Source organism: Pristiophorus japonicus, chromosome 5, assembly GCF_044704955.1.
Source record: "Pristiophorus japonicus isolate sPriJap1 chromosome 5, sPriJap1.hap1, whole genome shotgun sequence".
Classification (NCBI taxonomy): Eukaryota; Metazoa; Chordata; class Chondrichthyes; family Pristiophoridae; genus Pristiophorus; species Pristiophorus japonicus.
The window spans coordinates 55,922,928-55,950,838 of record NC_091981.1 but is presented as its reverse complement, the minus strand read 5'-3'; the positions used below and the strand labels follow the sequence as shown (position 1 = coordinate 55,950,838).

The 27,911-nt window shown below is 45.0% G+C and overlaps 1 protein-coding gene across 2 annotated transcripts in view; it reads right to left on the bottom strand.

Annotated features, from left to right (window-relative positions):
- Positions 1-27,911, bottom strand: part of dek (DEK proto-oncogene) — a 61,854-nt gene that overhangs the window by 24,241 nt on the left and 9,702 nt on the right. For both annotated transcript variants that reach the window (XM_070880636.1, XM_070880637.1), the window contains exons 2-5: positions 7,685-7,846; positions 7,485-7,598; positions 6,079-6,188; positions 5,370-5,464 (exon numbers count right to left, since the gene is read on the bottom strand). In XM_070880636.1, the coding sequence (XP_070736737.1) occupies positions 5,370-5,464; positions 6,079-6,188; positions 7,485-7,598; positions 7,685-7,832 (467 nt within the window). In that variant the 5' untranslated portion in view covers positions 7,833-7,846. The remainder of the gene's footprint in view (positions 1-5,369; positions 5,465-6,078; positions 6,189-7,484; positions 7,599-7,684; positions 7,847-27,911) is intronic.

Genomic DNA, 27,911 nt, shown 5'->3' with positions numbered 1-27,911 from the left:
CAGAGGCATGTAGTGTGGGAGTGGAGTCACATGTAGGCCAGATTAGGTAGAGGAGGATGGTTCCTTTTTCTGACAATCCTGCAGATTTTATGGTCATTTTCTGGTGCCACCTCACAAATTACCAGATTTTTGGAATCCAGTTGCACAATTAGTCACGGTGGGATATGAACTCACTCAGTTACTAATCCAGTACCATAACCACTAGATACTAGACTACTCTACCCTAAATCAAGCTTCAACAGCAAAATAGAAATGACATTAAGAAAAAAATTCCATGACATGAATGATTGAAAAATGAAAGATAATCTCCCCATTTCCCCAGATATCATTGCTACACATCCATTCTACAGTTTGACTAAGTAAATTAAGTACGAATCACAATCCAGACGAATACACCAGCTGAAGAAATTTAAGAAAAACATTTTTTTTAAACGGGCTCAAGAAAGTGAAAAAATTAGAAAGTATTACAAAATTCTGCAAAGCCACACAATAAAATAGTAAAATCAAAAACCATGATTGGAGAAAGGGGGAAAAAGTAATCAAGTGATTTACAAAAAAATAAAAGCAATATTCCAAGTACAAACCGAAACCATTCTCATGAGTGACTTAAACTATTGATGTATTCGTCAACATCTGTCAACAGTACTGTTTCCTGGGCAAGTTATATTTTGGTTCTTTCAGCCTCCAAATAAAGGCCCCAATTTTCCTAAAGAAGAAAAATGGTGTCAACTTACCTGGATGCCTGTTTAGGCCCCTCAGCGCTGAAAATAAAAATGCAGTTTCCTCACCATATGCGCACCCTCTGGCACCGGCGCTACCCGATCCAACTCTGCAGGGCAGAGCCTCCAAAGTGCACTGAAACGGCACAGCTTGCGCATGTGACAAAAAAAAAAGACCCATTTGCACATGCGCAGTAGAAAGTATTTAAAAAAAACAGCACATGTGGGGACTGTGTGGATCACCATTGAGAATCCACTGGTGGCAGAAATAGTTTCACAGGTAGGAAATACAGCTTCATTCACGAGATGGCTGCAATGGAAGGGTGCAGAGAAGGCGAAAGGGCCAGGGACGGAGAAGAAGAAACCGTACGGGCGAAGAGATTTCGCGAGGATGAAATTTAGCACCTAGTACACTTAATCAAGAGTGGATGAGGAGTTCTTGAGAACAAGGGGAGCTTCGGAAAAAATAAGCTTAAACCGTCTGCACTCGCAAAAGTTTGGAACCAGGTCACAATCGAGTTTAATGGAATGTCCATGACCCCGAGAACCGGTGCACAGCTGAAAAAGTGGCAGGACCTCAGACAAGCAGTGACCGTAAGTAATATGTTAAACTTACATTTATTTGGCCTTTAAAATATATATATATTTATGCACTGCAATAACATCTGTAAATGTGATCTGTGTGCGTGTTCAGAAGGACTCTCTCATTTGCATCTTTGCAGAAGATGGTGTCACAGATCAAACTGGAGGAGGTCCGTCAAGTAGGCTGCAACAGCCCTGGAGCAGAGGATAGTATCAATGATTAAATGCCACAGGAGAAGACCAACAATCAATGCGGAAGCTGGGCCCCGTTTTTCATTAGAGGGCAAGTCCTGAAAATTGCAGAGTCTGGGTTGGCTAAATGTTACGTCATGCATGTGCTTCCTACACTTCTCCTTCCTCAATGCTGCTACCAAGCATCTATCTTTTGTTTCGCAGGAGTTGAGCATCAGGAGGAGGCAGAAGGTGCACCAGAAGTTGAAGGAGAGAATGTTCAAGAAAATGGCACGCCAGATATTCCAACTCAGGACAATATGTGTGTTTTATTTTATACCTGCTTATAGTTTAAAATTTGTTTTTTAAATTACCTTAAATGGAAGAACCTATTCCCAGGGATAGCAGCAGGCCAACGCGGATTCTGTAACTGCAGGTAAGAGTTTTTCCTACGGTATTTCTAGGGTCTCTGCGCCGGTTTAAAAATGTCGTTGGTGGGGAAAATTTGCTTTATGTAAACAAAAATGGCGCGGAACCTTCTTTTACAGGTACACCAGCGGCAGAACGTTTGCCGCCAAACATTCTGGCGTTGGTAGTAGATGCTGGCGCCCCAACACTGGGGAAATCTTTGGACTGAGCTTTGGCGGCAAAAGATTCACTGGGCGCCAAAAAAACGGCATGTAGTGATGAGCAAAATTGGGGCCAAAAACAGGACAGTGCCATTATCCTAGTGAGAACAAATCAATTGATATTTGCACCAGTGAGGTGATGTTCGCACTCTGCTTTATACAAGGCATTAATGGGGACAGTACTGTTAGTTCACAAGAAAAGTATGGATGAAATCATTAAGCTCACCATTCCAGAAAGAACCGTAGAAATCCACCATCACAACACCCAATTATTTCTCAAGAGATACCATGGTTTCACCTCCATTACCCTATCTTTTAGTACACTCCATGTATTCAACATGATGTGGGAAGAATTTCCAGACATCTGTCCTATCTTTACCTTTTATTAATTTGAACCAGTGTCCCCTTGTTCTTCTCTTGCAACGAAGTTTAAAGCCATGTTCTGCCCCTTTATTTCCATATTGTTTAACGGTATGACTGCTGCCAACGAACTGGAAGCTGCTGCCAATGACCAGAAGCTATGCAAATGCATTCTGCACATAAATCCGTGGTGGTTTAAGTATGAATATATAATAGTCATATCGCATGCCTAAATCTATGGAGCTATGGGTTGGTTTAATAATGTATAATAGCGCAGGTTGGTTTAAGTTATAATGCATGATATTTTCATGGGGGGGGGCCGGAGATTTATTTGTACCGTGCGCAATCTCCGTTTGAAAGAAAATAAAAAAAATTAATAAAAATGGACGTTTATTGTGTTTTGCAGATTTTATTTTCCTGTTGCAGCTTGGTTCGGCAGCATCTATCTCTTTTTACCACCCTCTTCGCCTCCTTTCTCTCTGGAGTGTTTCCTTTGTAATGGCGACAACATTTTCCTTTCAGTTAGCAAACAATCGAAAAAATACAAACTGCACAACGCAACTACTTCAACTTCATTGGCAGCAGTCACATCCATTGTTTAACATCTTGTACATAAGAAATAGGAACAGGAGCAGGCCATACGGCCCCTCGAGCCTGCTCCGCCATTCAATAAGATCATGGCTGATCTGATCATGGAATCAGCTCCATTTCGCTACCCGTTCCCCATAACCCCTTATCGTTTAAGAAACTGTCTATTTCTGTCTTAAATTTATTCACTGTCCCAGCTTCCGCAGCTCTGAGGCAGTGAATTCCACAGATTTACAACCCTCAGAAGAAATTTCTCCTCAGCTCGGTTTTAAATGGGCGGCCCCTTAATTCGAAGATCATGCTCTCTAGTTCTAGTCTCCCCTATCAGTGGAAACATCCTCTCCGCATCCACCTTGTCAAGCCCCCTCATAATCTTATACATTTTGATAAGATTACGTCTCATTCTTCTGAATTCCAATGAGTAGAGGCCCAACCTACTCAATCTTTCCTCAGAAGTCAACCCCCTCATCTCCGAAATCAACCTAGCGAACCTTCTCTAAACTGCCTCCAAAGCAAGTATATCCTTTCGTAAATATGGAAGCCAAAACTGCACGCAGTATTCCAGGTGTGGCCTCACCAATACCCTGTATAGCTGTAGCAAGACTTCCCTGCTTTTCTACTCCATCCCCTTTGCAATAAAGGCCAAGATTCCATTGGCCTTCCTGATCACTTGCTGTACTTGCATACTATCCTTTTGTGTTTCATTCACAAATACCCCCAGGTCCCACTGTACTGCAGCACTTTGCAATCTTTTTCCATTTAAGTAATAACTTGCTCTTTGATTTTTTTCTGCCGAAGTGCATGACCTCACACTTTCCAACATTATACTCCACCTGCCAAATGTTTGCCCACTCACTTAGCCTGTATGTCCTTTTACAGATTTTGTGTGTCCTCACACATTGCTTTTCCTCCCATCTTCATGTCGTCAGCAACTTGGCTACGTTACACTCAATCCCTTCTTCCAAGTCGTTAATATAGATTGTAAATAGTTGGGGTCCCAGCACAGATGGCACCACACTAGTTACTGGTTGCCAACCCGAGAATGAACCATTTATCCTGACTCTCTGTTTTCTGTTAGTTAGCCAATCCTCTATCCATGTTAATATATTACCCCAACCCCGTGAACTTCTATCTTGTTACATGTCTTATGAAGTCAACATTCAGGCATTTCTTTCAAGATGGGAAAGTCCAAGTTTCTCCTGTATCTCCACAACTCAACCTCTAATGTCAGGGAACAGCCTTGTGTCTCTTCTCTGTACCATCTTCGGAGCCTGAATGTTTCCCTTGCTTCTCTGTGACCAAAACTGGACACATAACCAATCTTAGTCTGATCAGAGCACTATACAGTTTGAGCAGGACTTCCTCTGACTTACGGTCTACAGTTAGCATGGTTTTCTTTGTTGGTTACTGTGCTGCAGTGGTTGGACACATTGAGGATCAAATCTACTAAAATATACACTTCTCATTTATTGTTCAAAACTACGTTCTCAAACTGTTTTACCAAGGCTATGTTGAGGAGCTGGAAATCATGGTCTATCCTGATCAGACCTGCTCCAGTCAACCCTATCTCAGCCACCAGCAGATCCAAACTCCCAGTTTTAAAAAAATCACATTAAGTGCCATTTTTTGATCGGTAGTGAATGACTTAACATCCGTCTTAACAATCTCCTATTTTAATAAAAAGAGGCAGCTACTTCGTAAAAAGGTAAATAGATTTTCTCATTTTTTCTGAAGAAAAACAATGAAATAATTAAGGTCTCCCATTTCAGAAGTTCTCCCCTCAGCAATAACATCGTGCTGACTTTACACATCTCTCTTTTAAAGAGCATAATGGCTGAGTTCAGCATTTCAACCATTTCTACCCTATGCCAAACAAGGATCCAATTATTGACCCAGTGAACCTTTCTGCTAATAACAAAGGTTCAAATGAAATAGGGAATTTCTTAGTCAATTTCAGTGACATTGAGGGCTTGACATGTTCTATTTTGCTCTCCAGCTGGGAGGTGAATAGAATGAACAAATGCTATTAACTTTAACTGCCTATGTGCAGTAGCTCAGTTATCTCTGTCAGCTTAACCTTCAAATGCTATTTTCAGTCAATTATTTTATAATTTTGGTATACTTGCATCTGGGATTGCAAATTTCATTCACAGAATATGTGCAGCTAGTTTAAACCTAAATGTTTGCTGATGATCAAGATAATAAGCAACACATCCTAACATCCCTGCCCACAGTTTATGCTGTCTTTGGACTTCTGCTCTTAGTCGGGTGTAAGGAAAAGGGGGAGGCGGAGGGAGGAATTGAATATTTGGTCACTCACTTTTTCAGTACCTCTTCTTTTTTCTTGTGCTGGTCACTGCCGCTTTCAAATGAGAACCCAGTAAATAGACGAATATTTTTTTTCAATGTGGTAAGCTGGAAATAATTCAAAAGGACACAAAAGCATTACAACTCAATAGTGATTTAAAATAATTTTCAGGACATATTGACCATGGACCTGAGTACATCAAAAGGCATCACTCCTCCACTTATTAAAAAAAAATTGTTTTATTTACAAAGCATAGGAGCTAATGAGTAGCTTTGCCACACAGACTAAGATTGTCCCAGGTTTGATCCCCAGTCTGTGTCGAGTTTGCATTGGCCTCCGCTCCCCTGGGTTTGGGAGAGAGGAATAGCCAAGTTTCCATTCCTAACCCCTGCTGAAAGTGCAAATGTGTGAACTTCAGGTAAGGACAAGATCGGGTTTGCCTGTGACACATTGTCACTTAAGACTCACACATGCATAATAGCACCTGATGACTTATACCCCTGCAAGGAGTTAGTCCCTGCAGGACTGACAGAAAATTCCTCTCCACATATTTTGGCCGAGTACAAAGGCCACTGATTAACTTCATTCCCATGTGCAGAAAAACAATATTAAACGTGATCCTTCCTAAAATTAAAATAAATTGTAACATTTTCTTTTGCCATATAATAGATAGACTACTTAAAATGATCAACCCCAAGTACTATATTTCTGGTCTTCTTACCGAACCTGGCCTATTGTATAGGACTTTGTGAAGAGATTTCAGATCTTCGGCCTTAGTTTTGCTCATGAAATACTGTACCCTCTCAATTTCTCCCAGCTTTGTGCCTCTACCTGAACAAAACAAAAATTCATATATCACTGTTTGTATGCAGTTTTTAAAAAAAAATTCGTACAATGGTTCCAAGACAAATAACTAGTTGTTATGCAAAGCAGTTATTTAATAGCTCAACTGGTTAAGCCAGTGAAGAACTGAGCCTCCAGCCCAGGAAACTTTCAGGCTTCAATCCCCAGGCTGTGCTAAATTAGTTATCTCAGATGGGGCAGTAGTAGAGCTACTACAATAGAGTTACATAAAGTATTGAAACAGGTCATTCGTCCCAACTGGTCTATGACAATGTTTATGCCCCACACAAGCCTCCTTCCACCCTACTTCATCTAACTTTATCAGCATTTCCTTTTAGCGACAGAGAGACAAAGAGAGAGAGAGACAAAAGCAAAATGGCTAAGATTCCTCTTTGTGTTTGCTATCAAGTGACTCCTGCTCGAGTGTTCCTGTGTGAACACTGGATGAGTAAAGGATCATTCTTTGGTGTGATGCTCCATTTAGTTGAACAGTATGCCAATGCTCATCATCTCAGCTCATGCAAGAATGGGTACTTTGGTGAGGTACCAGTGGGCAACTCATGCCTGTGGAATCAACACCTTTAGGAAGAGAGGAAAAAAATAGCAGAAATCTTACATATGTAATAGATATTAAATACATCCAGTTGGAGGGGTTATGCTGTACAAATGCAGCCTTGTTAATTCAAAGATTAAAATTTGTTGAAATACTCAAACAAGAATTCTCTTCCTCCCCCTTTGGGGAAAAAAAACCCCATCTGGCTAAAAAAATGTTCACAAACAAATCCAACTACTACACAAGTATTATTTCCAACGTTCAAATTTTTCAACCATATAGTTGCAGCCACTTTAAGCAGCAACATGTACAGCTTCTGAGAAAGGAGCTAACGACCTATGACTGCAACATACAAGTCTTTCCCCAGATATTATACAGTCTTTGTTTAGCAACACTATATTGCACATGAACTCACGATGGTTAATCTTATTTTCCTTTAAAAGTCTGCTTTTACAATCGGAACACAATAGATCAAAGCAGCCGACTTCTAAGATTTGTATTCCACATTTGCTTCACCCAAAACATTAAGAATGGAATAAGTTAAAGCCTTTCAGACCATCATGCCTGCTCCTTCCAGACCACGCACAATAACCTGCTCCATCGTGGATTCTACGCAACCTATTTTAGATCATCAGGTTCCACAAAGTTTCTCCTTGTCTCCCAAATATTTAAAAAAAAAAACAAGAACAAAATTCTAGGCAATTACAACCACCAAACTTTGAAATGTTTACCTTCGGGAATACTGAACGTCTCTTTTGCAGATGGTGTCACTTGTAAAGACAGTCTTTCCACTTTTTTCTTTTCTCTTTTCCCCTCTACGATAGGACATCTTTCCAATAATCCAACTGCAACATTAAAAAAAAAACAGTATTCCTGTAACTAAGATTTAGCTTCAAACTCTTAAAATCAGTAGTAATGATTTGCACCTTACCCCTCTCTTCCTCCTCCTCTTCCTCCTCCTCCTCCTCCTCTTCCTTCTCCAAGTTTTCAACTTTTTCTTCTACTTTTGTGGCAGACTTGTCAGGCTTATTTCTCCGCTTTGTTCCTTCAGTCCTGCCCCCTTTCTCAGGTGTCGCCATCTTTGAATCTGTTTCTGCCAACACAGTAGAATGTTCATCAATACAGTACACAGAAAATGCACATCAGCTCACGGGAAGCTGGCATTAGTATTTTTACAAAATGTATCTGGAATGCATCATGATCTGCTTACATTATGCAGCCCAAAGCTCACTAAGAAAAAAAGACTTGGATTTATACAGCGCCTTTCACGACCACTGGACATCTCAAAGCGCTTTATAGCCAATGAAGTATTGTTGGAGTGTAAACACTGTTGTAATGTAGGAAACGTGGCAGCCAATTTGCGCACAAGCAAGCTCCCACAAACAATGTAATAATGACCAGATAATCTTGTATAAACAATATCCTTTTCTCTTTCCATATGTTATCAGAGGCCAGTGGCCAGGTCGGAACTGTGCAAAAGTCCACTAATAAGAAGAACTTAACAGAAAACATAAATAAGTTTTCTAAAGATTCCACAATTAATACACAATATACACATCAATTAGAATTTTGCTGTTCACCAATATCACATTTTTGTATTAGTTGGAAATATATAAAATCACTCCTTTAATACTTCAACTTTTCAGTAGGTTGGTCTATTTTCTTATTCTTCCCAAGTTAGGAGGCAACTTAAATGCCTTGAATGCCTTCTCAAGAGGCAAAATCCCATAGAAAAGGGAGCTCTCATGACAAATTTTCCACCATTGCTCACACTGGCAATCTCATCCAAAGACAAGCCATAGTGTGGGATAACAATTTAAATATATACATTAAGGTTTTAAATTTGGGTCTTCCAAATTAGAAGTCAGCACACTACTGTTGCAGCTACTCAGGGTGTCACACTTTCACACAACCAAATCGTTTTATTTTCTGGGCATTCACTGGGTAAACTTCTACTATCCCAAAAAGAACATTTTTTTTCCAATTTCCTTTTTCAAAAAAAAATACAAAAGGTTGTTGAAATCTCAAGGTGATATGGGATAAAGAACTTTCATTTGGCAACCACATTTTAAACTGACCAATTGTATCAGAATGGACATAAAGTTATCAGTTCTCGAGTTATGAAGCTAGAATCAATACACATAGAAAACTACTAATTTTGGTTTCAAGAAAATTTACTGTTTCAACATTAGGAACAGGAGTAGGCCATTCAGCCTGTTTCTCCATTCAATTAGATCATGGCTGATCTGTAACTTAACTTCATCTAGTCGCTTGGTTCCGTAAACCTTAACACCCATACCCAATTAAAATCGATCAATCTCAGTTTTGAAATTTTCAAATGACCTTGCCCCAGAAGCTTATAGGGGGAAAGAGAGTTCTAGATTTTGACCACCCTGTGTGTGAAGTACTTCTTTCTGACATCAACCCTGAACAGCCTACCTTTCATTTTACGGTTATGCCCCCTTGTTCTAGACTCCCCGAGAGGAAATTATTGACATTCTTTACTGATCTGAAGCCTCTTCACAAATTACCACTGGCAAGGCTTCACAAATAATTTCTTCTGCCTGTGAAACTCTCTCCAACACACAGCATTATCTGGAATCTCATCACTTGTACAACATTTAAATACAAAATTCTCACTTACTGAATGATCTCTCACTGAACTACAGTTATTTAAACATGCATTTGGCAATGGGAAATCTGACTTGGCCACTTGCACTGTCATACAATTTCTCCAAAGTTTTCTGTGCTCCCAGAAGTCAATTTCTTGAATATCTGCCCGCTGATAATCCTCTATCAGAACTACAAAGCAAGATTATTATTGGAGGCATTATTGGCACTGGCATTGTCTGAATAGCAAACCAGAGAATTGCCTCATTCTCTGCTGTTGGCAACCACTGGACCCAGAATGTGAACAAGTCCTTGCCATCCACAATCTCGAACAATTTCATTGATATCCTTGCAAACAAACAAGGTATGCAAGTAGTGATTTCTTCCCAAGATGTGGCCCTCATCAGTTCTTCTCCTTCAGACACCACACGCTCTTCCATCCCTCACACCTCATTTAGAATCCTCATTTTACCACCATGCCAATACCTTCGCTCTCTCCTCCCTTCTGCACTGAATAACTATTATCCTTGATGATTTCAACGTGCACCTCAAGGCCCCTAGACACCATTCCTCCGATTTCACTAACTTCTGTCTTCTCAAAATTGCACCCTTCATATAAATCTCTCATGGCCTCTCTAATTAAAGACAAAACAACTTGCATTTAAATAGAGCTTTAGCACTACACAGAGATCGAGCCACAAAGAAATATTAGGATAGAGGTAGGTTTTAAGGATCATCTTAAAAGGAGAAAGAAAGATGGAGATGTTCAGGGAAGGAATTTCAGAGCTTGGGGCCTCAGCAGCTGAAGGCACTGCGGGGCGATTAAAATCGGAGACGCAAAAGAGGCCAGAATTGGAGGAGTGAAGAGCTCTGAGGTTTGTAGGGCTGGAAGAGGTTACAGAGATAGGGAGGGACTAAGCCAGGAGTGGACAATTATTTAGGCTGGTGATCCACTTAATAAGTTTTGGTGAACTGTTGAGGGCCACACACCAGTGTTCCCCATAGGTGCGCAAATGCACACCAATGCACGAAGTCCGCGCAGGCCGCTCACCAGCTCCTGGAAGAGATTTTGCTTTCCCAAATTATTTGCAGAGAGCCCTCGACTCCTATTTTGAAATCTAGCATCAATACCAACCAGTTACCGAATGGCAAAACTAGATTTGTCTGGAGTACATGATCCCAATGCTTGTTCATTTTTTTTAAAATGAAAGTTCCTGTTGCCATCATGGGAAATGTAATATTTTGGAGTACATTCTCAGAGCAGGTAGATTTTTTTTTACATTCTTTCCTTTTTGCAATTTTTCTGTGTTTGCATGAGCTAACTTTATCAAGGGCTCCTCTGCTATAAAAAAAACCCCACCAGAAACGCAAGCCTGAAGAAGTTGGGCTGCTTCTTATGTTCTTGAGTAAAAGTGAGGGAGAGGGAGAGGGAGAGGGAGAGGGAGAGGGAGAGGGAGAGGGAGAGGGAGAGGGAGAGGGAGAGGGAGAGGGAGAGGGAGAGAGTTTGCATATTTGTTTTGGGGATTTATTATGAAGGGATGGTCGGAATTGATTGTGGTTAAACAAGCAATTGGGATAAAAGTGAATTTCATTTCTCAGAAACAAAGACCCAGCAAGAAATACAGGAGATGTTGTTCCAATCAAGCAATGATGTCACCAGAAATATCTTTGTGCTTATGAAATCATTTGACGCTAATCATTTTAAGATCGGGCTGGGGAGAATCACTTTTGCGAATTGATAAAGTGAATTAAGTGTTACTGTGTTCTCCCTGGCTGCAGTTCAGGGCATCTCTGACCCACGAGAAGTGAAGGTGGATAGGCTAACGTGTAGTTCAAGCTCGGTTTCTGTCCCATCCAGTGGATCGGATAGAATGACTTGGTGGGCTGGATACAGCCACCTCTGGACTCGGCCATGGAGAGATTTGAAAACAAGGATGACAAATTTAAAAATCAAGGCATTGCCGGACCGGGAGTCAATGTTGGTCTGTGAGCACAGGGGTGATGGGTGGACTTAGTGCGAATTAGGATGCAGGCAGCAGATTTTCATATGGGCTTATATTTAAGCGCAAGATAGAAAATGGGAGACTAGCCAGGAGAGTCAAGTCTAGAGGTAACAAAGGCATGGATGAGGGTTTCAGCAGATGAGTTGAGGCAGGGGCGCAGGCTGGCAATGTTACGGAAGTAGAAGCAGGATGAAAGATCGGATGTGTGGTCGGATCTCACCTCGGAGTCAAATACAACATCAAGATGGCAAATCGGTCTGGTTCAGCCTCGGGCAGTTGCCAGGGAGAGGGATGGAGTCGGTGGCTAGGGCAAGAAGTTTGCAACAGGAGCCAAAGACAAAGGCTTTTGGTCTTCCCAATATTTAATTGGAGGAAATTTCTGCTCATCCAGTACAGGATGTCAGACAAATCAGAGACAGTGGGGGGGGGGGGGGTTTGAAAGAAGTGGTAGTGAGGTAGACCTGGGTGTCGTCAGCATGCATGTGGAACCTGACGTGTCTTTGGATAATATCGCCGAGGGGCAGCAGGTAGATGAGAAATAGGAGGGGGCCAAGGATAGATCCTTGGGGGACACCAGAGGTAACAGAGCGAGTGGGAAGAGAAGCCACTGCAGGGGATTCTCTGGCTACGACTGGATAGATAATTGAACCAGGCGAGGGCAGTCCCACCTAGCTGGACAACGGAGGAGAGGTGTTAGAGGAGGATAATGTGGTTGACTGCGTCAAAGGCTGCAGACAAGTTGAGAAGGAGAGTTTATAATGGTCACAGTCACAGGATATCGTTTGTGACTTTGATAAGAGTCTCATCATTTCAATGTCACCCCTGAACACTTATGCCCAATTACCATCCATATTCCCATCCGCCGCACAACAACTTGCATTTCTATAGCGCCTTTAACATAGTAAAATGTTCCAAAGCGTTTCATAGGAGTGTAATCAAATAAAATTTGACAATGAGCCACATAAGGAGATATACAAGGACAGGTGACCAAAAACTTGCTAAGATGCATATTTTGAAGACGAGAGAGGTGGCGAGGCAGAATGGTGCAGGGAAGGAATTCCAGAGCTTAGGGCCGAGGCAGCTTAAGGCACGGCTGCCAGTAGTGGAGCGACCTTTCGTCAGAACCCTGACGTGAAAGATTCTGACAAAAAGTAATCGACCTGAAATGTTAACTCTGTTTCTTTCTCCACAGATGCTGCCTGACCTGCTGAGTACGTCCAGCATTTTCTGTTTATATTTCAAATTTCCAGCATCCGCAGTATTTTGCATTTGTATGACAGCTTATTAGGGAATGTTGGTCACCAGTGACCTGAAGCCATATCAACGCCGTAGCTGCATGAGCAGGACAGAGTGGATATTCTGCAACAACTGGTTCACCCAGACTTCTCAATGCAACTCCATGATCAAAAAAGTTCAAATCAGGAGCGCAATGGAATAATCACCTGGATAAGTGCAGCTGCAACAATATTGAAGCAGCTTGACAACATCTGGATAACAGTTTGCTTGATCAGAGCCCCTGACACTGAACTCAATATCCACACATTCCACCATTTGCACACTACAGCTGTAGTATGCACCATCTACAGGATGAAGTGACTGCAGCAACTCAGAGATTACTTTGTGACAGCCCCTCCCAGCCCTATGAACCCTACAACTTGTATTCATATAGCGCCTTTAACTCCCAAGGCACTTCACAGGAGTATTGAGATTTTAAAGAATAGACACCGAGCCGCATAAGTAGAAATTAGCACAGGTGACCGAAAGCTTGGTCAAAGAGGTATGTTTTAAGGAGCATCTAGAAGGCGTAAAGAGAGGCGCAGAGGTTTAGGGAGGGAGTTCCAGAGCTTGGGGCCTAGGCAACAGAAGGCACGGCCACCAATGGTTGAGCAATTATAATCAGGGATGCTCAAGAGGGCAGAGGAGCAGAGATATCCCGGGGGGGTGAGGCTGGAGATGACAGATAGGGAGGGGCGAGTCCATGGAGGGATTTGAAAATAAGGGTGATAATTATGAAATCGAGGCGTCGCTTAATCGGAAGCCAATGTAGGTCAGTGAGCACAGGGGTGATGGGTGAGCGAGACCTGCTGCGAGTTAGGACATGGTCAGCCAATTTTGGATCACCTCTAGTTTATGTAGTGTAGAATGTTGGAGGCCAACCAGAAGTGCGATGGAATAATCAAGTCTTGAGGTAACAAAGGAGGGCTTCGGCAGCGAATGGGCTAAGGCAAGGGCAGAGACGGGCGATGTTAGAGGTGGAAATAGATGGTCTTAGTTATGTTGTGGATATGTGGTCGAAAGCTCACTTCAGGGTCAAATATGGCACCAAGGTTGCGAACAGTCTCGTTCAGCCTCAGACAAAAGTTGGGGAGAGGGATGGAGTCAGCGGCCAGGGAACGGAGTTTGTGGCGGGGACCGAAAAAGATGGCTTCGGTCTTCCCAATATTCAATTTTAGAACATTTCTGCCCATCGGACAAGCAGTCTGACAATTTAGAGACCTTGGAGGGATCAAGAGAAGTGGTATTGAATTAGAGCTGGGTGTCATCAGCATACATGTGGAAATTGACGCTGTGTTTTCGGATGATGCCGCCAAGGGGCATCATGTGGATGAGAAATAGGAGGGGACCAAGGATAGATCCTTGGGGGACACCAGAGATAATGATGTGGGGCAGGAAGAGAAGCCATTGCAGGTGATTCTCTGGCTACGATTAGATAGCCAAGAATAGAACCAGGCAAGTGCAGTCCCACCCAGCTGGATGACAATGGAGATGCGCTGGAGAAGGATAGAGTGGTCAACCATGTCAAAGGCTACAGACAAATCAAGAAGGAGGAGGAGGGATAGTTTGCCTTTGTCACAGTTACTACCACTGAGCAGGACAAGAGTAGCAAGACCTTTGGAGCAGCATTGCTTCAAATTCCTCCCCCCCACCCCCCAAGTTATAGAAAACCCTGATTTGGAAAAGCATAATTAGTCAAAATCCTAGAATTCTGTACCTAACACCATCATGGAAGCATCATCATCACACGGACTGAAGTAGTGGCAAAAAATGTGGTCTAGCAGTATCTCCAAAATGCCATGAGCATTTTGAAAATAAAAAATTGTGTTTGGATTTTCCTTGTATACATTTATTTAGTATGGTTTATATTTTGTTTTTAGCTTATGGTTTCATTTTATTTTGACAGTGGAACAATGTACTTAAATATGCTTTGATGGCTGAACTATTACAAATTGACTATCAAAATCAGGAAAGATATACAGTTAAACACGAATAATCGATTCATCTTATTCACATACAACATTTTAAATGTGTGCCAGCTGATAGAAGCACCGCTGTGCATTGCTACTTTCTTGGAGCAAGGTCCAATCTCCTGGGCAGAGTTTAAACAGTAACAGGCTCTATGGTCTCAGTCAACCCAAGTTGGAGACATGGGTGCACCAGCTAGGTGTGTACAGTACCAATTACATTTTACATGGTCAACCATGGCTCAGTGGTAGTACTCATCTCTGAGTCACAAGGTTGTGGATTCAACTCCCACTCTGTGGAGACCCGAGGGAAAAAAAAATCTAGGCTGGCGGCTCCAGTGCAGTACTGAGGGAGTGCTGCAGTCGGAGGTGTCATCTTTCGGATAAGACATCAAAAGCGAAGCCCTGTCGGTCCTCTCAAGTGGATGCAAGAGATTGCGGCATTTTTTTTGAAAATAGAACCGTTTCCCCCAGTGTCCTGGCCAATATTTATTCCTCAACAAATTGCTAACACACATTATCTGGCCAATATTTCATTGCTGTTTGTGGGACCTTGTTGCACACAAATTAGCTGCCACATTTCCTACATTACAACAGTAACTACACTTCAAAAGTGCTTTGGAACATCTTGATATCATGAAATTTGCTATATAAATGCAAATCATTGGCCTTGCACTATTGACAGAATGGAGTAAATGGTCAGTACGGGTTTACAATATGCCAGAGAGAAATAAAGTAAACATTGTACCCTCTTGCCTGGTGTGCACATCTCACCAGCAGCAGTGGTACTCGGTCTATTCCTTCCTATGCAGTCCTTTAAGGAACAAAAACCCCACATGAAAAATAGACCAACCATGGCTAACAAGAGAAGTTATTAGATCAAAAGAAGAGGCTTATAACATTGGCAAAAAAAAGTAGTAAGCCTGAGGATTGGGATGATTTCAGAATTCAGCAAAAGGAGGACCAAAAAATTGATAAGGAAAGTGAAAAAAAAGAATATGAGAGTAAATTAGCAAGAAATATAAAAACAGATTGTAGATGTTTCAATAGGTATGTAAATAGGAAGAGATTACTGCAAGTAAACGTGGGCCAATTAGAGGCAGACAGGAGAAATTATAAATGGACAATAAGGAATGGACATAAAACAAATACTTTGTATCTGTCTTCACAGTAAAAGACATTAAAAAAATTCCAGGAATAATGGGGAACCAAGGATCTGGAGAGAACGAGGAACTTAAAGAAATTAGTATAAGTAAAGACACAGGGCCCAAGTTTCCACACGCGCCTAGAACGGCGCAGTCCCGACCTGGACGCCCGTTTTTCGCGCCACAAAGTGCGGCTAAAAAAATCCTCGGTATTCTCCACCTACTTGCAGGTCCTCTGGCCCTCGGCACAGCCAGCACGAGCTGTGTGGGGGCGGAGCCAGGTCCCTGCGCTGAAAACAGTGCCGGGACCTCTGCACATGCGCGCTACAGTGGACACGCAAGTGCAATAGCTTCAGGCGCCGAACTGTGTGGGAGGGGCCCGAAGCACGCAGCCCCTAGCCCTGGCTGAATGGCCTCATTGGGGCTGCGTGAATAAGGCTCCTTCCACGGCCAGTTCCTGCGCCCCCCCACACCTCGACCAGACCCGACACTCGCTCCCCGCCCCCCCCCCCCCCCACCTCTGGACCAGACCCGACATTCCCCACCCCCCCCGCCTCCAGACCAGACCCGATACCCGCACCCCCCCCTCCCTCCCTCCCTCCCCCTTCGCCCCCCCCCCCTCCCTCCCCGAACTGAGCCTCCCCGACCCAACGCCACCTACCTGTAAATCTGGTGCTGGGGACAGTTCAGCCTTCGGTCCCGAAAGGCCTGCCTGAAGCACTTTCACACAGGTAGTAAGATGGTTTCTTTAATCTTTTCTTTGCTTATAAATGTTTATTCAGGTTGGATTTATTTGTATAAGTATAAATAAGGATTTATTATAGAATTTAATGACTTCCCTTCCCCCCCCCCCCCACCTCGTTTTGGACGCCTAATTTGTAACCTGCGCCTGATTTTTTAATGTGTAGAACAGGTTTTTTCAGTTCTACAAAAATCTTCACTTGCTCCATTCTACTTTAGTTTGGAGTAAGTTTTCACTGTGGAAACTTTTAAATCAGGCGTCAGTGGCCGGACACGCCCCCTTTTGAAGAAAAAATTCTGTTCCAAAGTAGAACTGTTCTACCTGACTAGAACTGCAGAAAAAAAAAATGTGGAGAATTGCGATTTCTAAGATAGTCCGTTCTCCACCAGTTGCTCCTAAAAATCAGGCGCAAATCATGTGGAAACTTGGGCCCACAGTACTGGAGAAATTAATGGGACCAAGTGTCAACAAATCCCTTGGACCTCCCGACCTGCATCCTAGGGTTTTTAAAAAGAGGTAGCTGCAAAGATAGTGGATGCACTGGTATTAGTCTTCCAGAATTCCCTAGATTCTAAAACAGTCACCAAGGATTGGAAGGTAGTAAACATAGCCCCTCTATTTAAGAGAAGAAAAGAAAATACGGGGAACTATAGGCCAGTTCATCTGACATCAGTAGTAGGCAAAATCCTAGAATCTATTATTAGGGATGTGGTAACAGGGCACATAGAAAATCTTAATATGTTTAGGCAGAGTCAACATGGTTTTATGAAAGGTAAATCATGTTTGACAAATCCGTTTTTTGAAGATGTAACTAGTAGCATGGATAAGGGGAACCAGTGGATGCAGTGTATTTGGATTTTCAAAATACATTCGAAAAGGTGCCATACAAGAGGTTATTACACAAAATTAGGACTATGGGATTGGGGGCAATATATTTGCATTGATTGAGGATTGGTTAATGGACAGAAAACGGAGTAGGAATAAATGAGTCATTTTCAGGTTGGGATACCGTAAGGATCAGTGCTTGGGCTTCAGTTATTCACAATCTATATCAATGATTTGGATGAGGGGACCAAATGTACTATATCCAAGTTCTTGGGACTCAGCTATTTGCAATCTATTAAGAACTTAGATGAGTTTAACGTATCCAAGTTTGCTTGTGATACAAAGTTAGGTGGGAAAGTAATCATTGGGGACACAATGAGGCTGCAGAGATAATACACAGGTTAACTAAATGGGTAAGAACATGGCAAATGGAATACAATGTGGGGAAGTGTGAAGTTATCCAGTTTGGTAGGAAAAACAAAAAAGCAGATTTTTTTTTTTTAAATGGGGACAGGGAAACGTTTGCATTCAGAAGGAACCCATGTGTCCTTTTTAAAAAATTTGTTCATGGGATGTAGGCATCGCTGGCAAGGCCAGCATTTATTGCCCATCCCGAATTGCCTTTCATAAGATGGTGGTGAGCCGCCCTCTTGTGAGAATGTATACTGAACATGGATATTAAATGTATACAGACATTTAAGTCGAGAAGTTTAGAACGTGGGAATTATATATGGACAGTATAAGCTAACAAAGAATTCATGGAGGAATAGCCATGATATCTCAAACTCGAGACTGCAAAATGTTACAACACTAACACAGTTTGAAACAAAACCCATAGCTTGCAAAAAAAATCCTCAAGGTCGTATTAACTCACATTGCTAACCTGAAACATTATCAGTAAGGGAATAATGGGCCTCTGTGTAAAATCAGACCACTCTTAGATCGGCTTATGAGTGGACAAAGGGAAAGAGGGATCAAAGAGGATAGGCTGAACTAGGATGTCACTCTAATTGTATCTTGTTATCTTTTACCGAAAATGTATAACCGTCGTCCCTTTACACTGTAACGTCACTTTGTCCGTAGGAAGTGAGTGCGATCTATCAGAGTGCATTCCTTCTGTCTGATAAAGTCCCCGATCGGGATTTGCTTTGAAATAAAAGCTTGCTTTGTTTAAGGCAGAAACGGTATTTGACTCAGTAATTTTGCTGAACCAGATTGAGGGAAACGAATCCACATTTATCACTTGAACCACTGCAGTCCATGTGGTGAAGGTACTCCCACAACACTTTTAGGGAGGGAGTTCCAGGATTTTGACCCCGCGACAATGAAGGAATGGCGATATACTTTCAAGTCAGGATGATTTGGGAGAGGAACATGGAGATGGTTCCCATGCGCCTGCTGCCCTTGTCCTTGTCCTTCTAGGTGGTAGAGGTCGCGGGTTTGGGAGGTGCTGCCGAAGAAGCCTTGGTGAGTTGCTGCAGTGCATCTTGTAGGATACACACTGTTGCCACGGTACGTCAGTAATGGAGGGAATGAATGTTTAATGTGGTGGATGGGGTGCCAATCAAGCGAGCTTCTTTGTCCTGGATGGTGTCGAGCTTCTTGACTGTTGTTGGAGCTGCACTCACCAGGCAAATGGAGAGTATTCCATCACACTCCTGACTTATGCCTTGTAGATGGTGGAAAGGCTTTGGCAAGTCAGGTGACACACTCGCCACAGAATACCTAGTCTCTGACCTGCTCTTGTTGCCTCAGTATTTATGTGGCTGGTCCAATTAAGTTTCTGGTCAATGATCATCATTGGCAGTCCCTCGAAATCGAGGAAGACTTGCTTCCACTCTAAAAGTGAGTTCTCAGGTGACTGTACAGTCCAATACGGGAATTACAGTCTCTGTCACAGGTGGGACAGATAGTCGTTGGAGGAAAGGGTGGGTGGGGAGTCTGGTTTGCCGCAGGCTCCTTCCGCTGCCTGCGCTGGTTTTTTGCATGCTTTCGGCGAAGAGACTCGAGGTGCTCGGCGCCCTCCAAGATGCTTTTCCTGCATTTAGGGCGGTCTTTGGCCAGGGACTCCCAGGTGTCGGTGGGGATGTTGCACTTTATCAAGGAGGCTTTGAGGGTGTTCTTGAAAAGTTTCATCTGTCCACCTGAAGCTCGCTTGCCGTGTAGGAGTTCTGAGTAGAGCGCTTGCTTTGGGAGTTTTGTGTCAGGCCTGCCCAATGGAGCTGGTCGAGTGTGGTCAGTGCTTCGATGCTGGGGATGTTGGTCTGATCGAGAACACTAACATTGGTGCGTCAGTCCTCCATGGGGATTTGCAGGATCTTGCGGAGACATCATTGGTGGTATTTCTCCAGCAATTTGAGGTGTCTACTGTATATGGGCCACGTCTGAGCCATACAGGAGGGCGGGTATCACCACAACCCTGTAGACCAGAAGCTTGGTGCCAGATCTTCAAACGCTCTCTTCCTCAGGCGGCCAAAGGCTGTGCTGGCGCATTGGAGGCAGTGTTGAACCTCGTCGTCGATGTCTGCCCTTCCTAATAATAGGCTCCCGAGGTATGGAAAGTAGTCCACGTTGTCCAGGGTCGCACCGTGGATCTTGATGACTGGTGGGGCGGGGGGGGCAGTGATGTGTGGCGGAGCGAGGACTTTTGTCTTACGGATGTTTAGTGTAAGGCCTATGCTTCTGTATGCCTCGGTGAAGATGTGGACGATGACTTGGAGTTCAGCCTTTGAATATATGCAGACGCAAGCATCATCCGCGTACTGTAGTACGATGACAGAGGATGGGGCGGTCTTTGATCTGGTCTGGAGGCGACGAAGGTTGAACAGGTTCCCACTGGTTCCATAGTTTAGTTCCACTCCAGCAAGGGGGCTTGCCGAGTGTGAGGTGGAGCATTGCAGCGAGTAAGATCGAGAAAAAGGTTGGCGCGATGACGCAGCCCTGCTTGACCCCGGTCCGGACGTGGATTGGGTCTGCGGTGGATCCGTTGGTCAGGATCACGGCTTGCATGCAGTCATGGAGCAGGCGGAGGTTGGTGACAAACTTTTGGGGACAGCCGAAATGGAAGAGGATGCTCCATAGGCCCTCGCGGTTAACAGTGTCAAAGGCCTTTGCATGGTCAAAGGTGGTCATGTAGAAGGGTTGGTGCTGTTCCCTGCATTTCTCTTATAGTTGTTGCGCCGTAAAGATCATGTCCGTTGTACCCCGTAGTGGACGGAATCCGCGCTGTGACTCCGAGAGGAGCTCCTCAGCCAGAGAGAAGACGGTTGATGAGGATTCTAGTGATGACTTTCTCAGTGGCTGATCACAGGGAGATTCCTCTGTATTTGCCGCAGTTGGACTTGTCCCCTTTTTTAAAGACCACATGAAGTCTCATGGCTTCATGTCTTCATGTCAAGCAAACCTCCTGCTGATTATCACCTACCACCCTAACCCTCAGCTGATGGATCAGTACTCCTCCATGTTGAACACCACTTGGAAGAAGCATTGAGAGTAGCATGGGCACAGAATATACTTTGGGTGGGGGATTTCAATATCGATCAAAATTGGCTCGGTAGCACCACTACTGACCGAGCTGGCCGAGTCATGAAGAACATAGCTGCCAGACTGGGCCTGCAGCAGGTGGTGAGTGAACCAACTCGAGGGAAAAACCTACTTGACCTCGTCCTCACCCACCTACCTGATGCATCTATCCATGACAGCATTGGTAGCAGCGACCACTGCACAGTCATTAAGGGATATGGGGATAGTGCGGGAAGGTGTAGTTGAGGTAGATCAGCCATGATCTTGTTGAAAGGCGGAGCAGGCTCGCCAGCTCCTATTTCTTTCATTCTTATCTAGTCTTGTAGTCTGACTTTTAAAGAATACATGTGTTACCTTTACCCAGCCAGTAATGGCTCCCTTCTAATGACCCCTTTTGGCTCCCTTCTAATTTTGTAAACAAGATTTATATTTCTTATGTTAATTCTACTGGGGGTGAACATGCTGATCAATTTAGGCTTTGGATTCAGATCACCTGAAATCTAAACTGAACTCAACTAATTTTGTAATCTATTATGCCAATTGCATGACAATGATAATATCATACAGTTAGTACATAAGAAATAGGAGCAGGAGTAGGCCATTTGACCCCTCGAGCCTGCTCTGCCACTCAAGGCTGATCTGATCATGGACTCAGCTCCACTTCCCTGCCAGCTCCCCATAACCCTTTATTCCCTTATCGCTCAAAAATCTGTCTATCTCCGCCTTAAATATATTCAATGATCCAGCCTCCACAGCTCTCTGGGGCAGAGAATTCCATAGATTTACAATCCTCAGACGGCACCACAGATGGCTCAGCTACACAGGGGAAGAGGAAGAAGAATGGAAGAGCTATCGTGGTAGGAGATTCAATAGTTAGGGGAGCAGACAGGCGTTTCTGTGGCCGCAGACCTGACTCCAGGATGGTATGTTGTCTCCCTGGTGCCAGGGTCAAGGATGTCACCGAGCGGCTGCAGGGCATTCTGGGGGGAGAAGGTGAACAGCCAGAGGTCGCGGTCCATATCGGGACCAATGACAGATAGAAAGAGGGAGGAGGTCCTGTAGGCAGAGTTTAGGGAGCTAGGAGAGAGATTACTCCTGGTGCCATAAGATAGTGAGTACATAAATAGGAGGATAGAGCAGATTGGCCGGGGGGGGGGGGAGGGAGGGGCGCGGTTGCAGTGCTGTTGGGGAAGGTTTAATCTAGCTTGGCAGGGGGGGATGAGAACCTGAGAATAGATTCAGTAGGGGGGAGTAAATCTGGAATTAGAAAGCAAAAATAATGAAAGTGAGTATGAAGAACAGAGGTAACAAGCAGGGAAAAAAAAAGGGGGGGAAAAACACATTTAAAGGCTCTTTGTCTAAATGCACGTAGCATTCGTAACAAAATTGATGAGTTGATGGCACAAATAGATACAAATGGGTATGATCTGATAGCCATTACAGAGACATGGTTGCAAGGTGACCAGGACTGGGAACTAAATATTCAGGGTATTTGACAATCCGGAAGGACAGACAGAAAGGACCAGGAGGTGGGGTAGCTCTGTTGATAAAGGATGGAATCGCTGCAATAGTGAGAAACGATATTGGCTCAAATGATCAGGATATTGAAACAGTTTGGGTGGAGATAAGGAATCATAATGGAAAAAGTCACTGCTGGGCATAGTCTATAGGCCCCCTCTAACAGAAGCAACTCTGTTGGTCGGAGTATAAACCAAGAAATAGTGGGGGCTTGTAACAAAGGAACAGCAATAATCATGGGTGATTTTAACCTCCATATTGATTGGACAATTCAAATTGGTCAGGGCATCCTTGAGGAGGAGTTCATAGAGTGCGTAAGGGACGGGTTCCTTGAGCAGTATGTAACGGAACCAACCAGGGGCAGGCTATCTTAGATCTGGTCCTGTGTAATGAGACAGGATTAACAAACAATCTCCTAGTAAAGGATCCCCTTCAAATGAGTGATCATGGCATGGTTGAATTTCAAATTCAGATGGAGGGCGAGAAAGTTGGATCTCAAACCAGCGTACTAAGCTTAAATAAAGGAGACTACAAAAGTATGAGGGCAGAGTTGGCTAAAGTGGACTGGGAAAATAGATTAAAGTGTAGGACGGTTGATGAACAGTGGCGTACATTTAAGGAAATATTTCACAACTCTCAAGAAAAATATATTCCAGTAAGGTGGAAAGGGTGGAAAAGAAAAGATAGCCATCTGTGGCTAACTAAAGAAATAAAGGCTGGTATCCAATTAAAAGCAAGGGCATACAAAGTGGCCAAAAAAGTGGGAGGACAGAAGATTTGGAAGCTTTTAAAAGCCAGCAAAGAATGACTAAAAAAATGATTAAGAAAGGGAAGATAGACTGTATGAAAGTAAACTAGCACAAAATATAAAAACAGATAGCAAGAGTTTCTATTGGTATATAAAAAAGGAAAAAAAAAAAGTGGCTAAAGTAAATGTTGATCCTTTAGAGGACAAGAGTGGGGAATTAGTAATGGGGAACATGGAGATGGCAGAAACTCTGAACAAATATTTTGTATCAGTCTTTACGGTAGAGGACACTAACAATATCCCAACAGTGGATAGTTAAGGGATATAGCTTAACACAATCACAATCACTAAGGAGGTGGAAATCAGTAAGATAATGGAACTAAAGGCAGATAAATCCCCTGGACCTGATGGCTTGCTATGGGGGCAGGGGGAGGAACTTAACACCATCACAATTACGAAGGTGATACTCAGTAAGATAATGGGACTAAGGGCAGATAAATCCCCTGGAGCTGATGGCATGCATCCTAGGGTCTTAAGAGAAATAGCAGCAGGGATAGTGGATGCATTGGTTGTAATTTACCAAAATTCCCTGGAATCTGGGGAGGCCCAGCAGATTGGAAAACTGCAAATGTAACACCCCTATTTAAAAAAGGAGGCAGACAAAAAAGCAGAAAAAAAAACAAACATAGAAAATAGGTGCAGGAGTAGGCCATTCGGCCCTGCACTACCATTCAATGGGCCCAAGTTTCGGCCTCAGTTGCTCCTGATTTTTTGGAGCAACTGGTGTAGAACAGTGTATCTTAGAAATTCAAATTCTCGGCATTTAGTTTGCTCCAGTTCTAGTCAGTAGAACAGTTTCACTATGGAACAGAATTTTTTTTTTCAAAAGGGGGTGTGTCCGGCTACTTACGCCTGTTTTCAAAGTTTCGGCAGTGAAAACTTACTCCAAACTAACTTAGAATGGAGTAAGTGAAGATTTTTGTACGCTCGAAAAAACCTTGTCTACACTTTAGAAAATCAGGCGTAGGTTACAAATCAGGCGTAGGGAATGGGGGGGGGGGGGGGGGGGGGTTTAAAAAGGGAAGTTTACAAACATTAAACACTTCAGTTTTACAAATAAAGAGCCATCATCAATAATAAATGATAAAAACATCAATAAATCAATCAAAAAAAATTAATAAGAAATATTTTTTTTAAATCAGTAAATAAAACATTTTCTACTTACCGACTGCAGCACCGGGAGCCCTCCAACAGCGTGCTGGGATGCCCCCCCACTCCCAGTGTGTCTCTGTCTCTCTGTGTGTTTCTGACAGCGAGGGTAGGGGTAGGAAAGGGTAGAGGGAGGGGGGGTGGAGGGGGTCGAGGGAGGGCGGGGGTCGAGGGGGGGCGGGGGTCGAGGGGGGGCAGAGAGGGGGGGGCGGGGGCAGAGAGGGGGGGGCGGGGGCAGAGAGGGGGGGCGGGGGCAGAGAGGGGGGGGCGGGGGCAGAGGGAGGGGCGGGGGCAGAGGGAGGGGCGGGGGCAGAGGGAGGGGCGGGGGCGAGGGAGGGGCGGGGGGAGAGAGAGAAGGGGGGAGAGAGAGAAGGGGGGAGAGAGAGAAGGGGGGAGAGAGAGAAGGGGGGAGAGAGAGAAGGGGGGAGAGAGAGAAGGGGGGAGAGAGAGAAGGGGGGAGAGAGAGAAGGGGGGAGAGAGAGAAGGGGGGAGAGAGAGAAGGGGGGAGAGAGAGAAGGGGGGAGAGAGAGAAGGGGGGAGAGAGAGAAGGGGGGAGAGAGAGAAGGGGGGAGAGAGAGAAGGGGGGAGAGAGAGAAGGGGGGAGAGAGAGAAGGGGGGAGAGAGAGAAGGGGGGAGAGAGAGAAGGGGGGAGAGAGAGAAGGGGGGAGAGAGAGAAGGGGGGAGAGAGAGAAGGGGGGAGAGAGAGAAGGGGGGAGAGAGAGAAGGGGGGAGAGAGAGAAGGGGGGAGAGAGAGAAGGGGGGAGAGAGGGAGGGGGGGAGAGAGGGAGGGGGGGGAGAGAGGGAGGGGGGGGAGAGAGGGGCGGGGGGTGAGAGGGGGGCGGGGGGTGAGAGGGGGGCGGGGGGTGAGAGGGGGGCGGGGGGTGAGAGGGGGGCGGGGGGTGAGAGGGGGGCGGGGGGTGAGAGGGGGGCGGGGGGTGAGAGGGGGGCGGGGGGTGAGAGGGGGGCGGGGGGTGAGAGGGGGGCGGTGGGTGAGAGGGGGGCGGACGGGTGAGAGGGGGGCGGGGGGGGGAGAGGGGGGCGGGGGGGGGAGAGGGGGGCGGGGGGGGAGAGGGGGGGGCGGGGGGGAGAGGGGGGGGCGGGGGGGAGAGGGGGGGCGGGGGGGAGAGGGGGGGGAGCGGGGGGGAGAGGGGGGGCGGGGGGGGAGAGGGGGGGGCGGGGGGGAGAGGGGGGGGGGGGGAAGAGAGGGGGGGGGGAAGAGAGGGGGGGGAGAGAGAAGGGGGGGAGAGAGAAGGGGGGAGAGAGAAGGGGGGGAGTGGGGGAGAGAGAGAGAAGGAGGGGAGGGGGGGGTGGTCAGGAGCGCGGGTTGGTTCGGGAGAGGGAGGACAGGTCGGGTCGGGTCCGGGGGCGGGGGGGAAGCGGGAGTCGAGTCGGGTCGGGAGGAAGCAGGAGCTGGGCGTAGGAGGCAGCCTTATGCACGCAGCCCCAGTGAGGCCATTCGGCCAGGGCTAGGGGCTGCGTGCTCGGGCCCCTCCCACAGTTTGGGGCGCCTGGAGCTACTGCACATGCGTGCCCACTGTAGCGCGCATGTGCAGAGGTCCCGGCACTGTTTTCAGCGCAGGGACCTAGCTCCACCCCTGACTCCAGAGGACCAGCAGGGAGCCGGAGAATCTCAGCTTTTTTTCGGCGCACTTTGTGGTGCGAAAAACGGGCGTCCAGGTCGGGGTTGCGCCGGTCCACGTGCGGCCTGAAACTTGGGCCCAATATGATCATGGCTGATCATGCAACTTCAGTACCCCATTCCTGTTTTCTCTCCATACCCCTTGATCCCTTTAGCCGTAAGGGCAACATCTAACTCCCTTTTGAATATATCTAACCAACTGGTTTCAGCAACTTTCTGTGGTAGAGAATTCCACAGGTTCACCACTCTCTGGGTGAAGAAGTTTCTCCTCATCTTGGTCCTAAATGGCTTATGCCTTATCCTTAGACTGTGACCCCTGGTTCTGGACTTCCCCAACATCGGGAACATTCTTCCTGCATCTAATCTGTCCAATCCCGTCAGAATTGTATATGTTTCTATGAGATCCCCTCTCATTCTTCTAAATTCCAGTGAATATAAATAAGCCTAGGCGATCCAGTCTTACTTCATGTCAGTCCTGCCATCCCGAGAATCAGTCTGGTGACCCTTCGCTGCACTCCCTCAATAGCAAGAACGTCCTTCCTCAGATTAGGAGAGCAAAACTGTACACAATATTCAAGGTGTGGCCTCACCAAGGACCTACAACTGCAGTAAGACCGCCCTGCTCCTGTACTCAAATCCTATAGGAAACTATAGACCAGTTAACCCAACATCTGTTTTCGGGAAAATGTTGAGAGTCCATTATTAAAGAAGCAGTAGCAGGACATTTGGAAAAGCAAAATTCAATCAGGCAGTCATGTTTGACAAATGTACTAGAATTCTTTGAGGATGTAACGAAGATGGTTGATAAAGGGGAACAGTGGATGTGGTGTATTTGGACTTCCAGAAGGCATTTGACAAGGTGCCACATAAAAGGTTACTGCACAAGATAAAAGTTCATGGGGTTGGGGGTAATTTTAGCATGGATAAAGAATTGGCTAACTAACAGAAAACAGAGAGTCAGGATAAATGGTTCATTCACGGGTTGGCAATCAGTAACTAGTGGGGTGCCGCAGGGATCAGTGCTGGGACCCCAACTATTTACAATCTATATTAATGACTTAGAAGAAGGGACCGCGTGTAATATAGCCAAGTTTGCTGAAGATACAAACATGGGAGGAAAAGCAATGTGTGAGGAGGACACAAAAAACCTACAAAAAGGACATAAGACAGGCTAAATGAGTAGGTAAAAATTTGGCAGATGGGGTATAATGTTGGAAAGTGGGAGGTCATGCACTGTGGCAGAAAAAAAAATCAAAGAGCAACCCCCTCATCCTTTCTTAAATATGGAAACCAAAACTACGCAGTATTCTAGGTGTGGCCTCACCAATACCATGTATAACTGCAGCAAGACTTCCCTGCTTTTATACTCCATCCCCTTTGCAGTAAAGGCCAAGATTCCATTGGCTTTCCTGATCACTTGTTGTACCTGCATACTCATCTTTTGTGTTTCATGCACAAGTGCCTCCAGGTCCTGCTGTGCTGCAGCACTTTGCAATTTTTCTTCATTTAAAGGATAAGAGAAGGTTCACTAGGTTGATTCCGGAGATGAGGGGGTTGACTTATGAATAGGTTGGGCCATTACTCATTGGAATTCAGAAGAATGAGAAGTGATCTTATCGAAACGTATAAGATTATGAGTGGGCTTGACAAGGTGGATGCAGAGAGGATGTTTTCACTGATAGGAGAGGCTAGAATTAGGGGGAAAATCTTAGAATAAGGGGCCGCCCATTTAAAACGGAGATGAGGAGGAATTTCTTCTCGCAGAGGGTTGTAAATCTGTGGAATTCACTGCCTCAGAGACCTGTGGAAGCCGGGACATTGAATAAATTTGAGAGAGAGATAGACAGTTTCTTAACCGATAAGGGGATAAAGGGTTATGGAGAGTGGGCAGGGAAGTGGACCAGAGTCCATGATCGGATCAACCATGATCGGATCAACCATGATCGTATTAAATG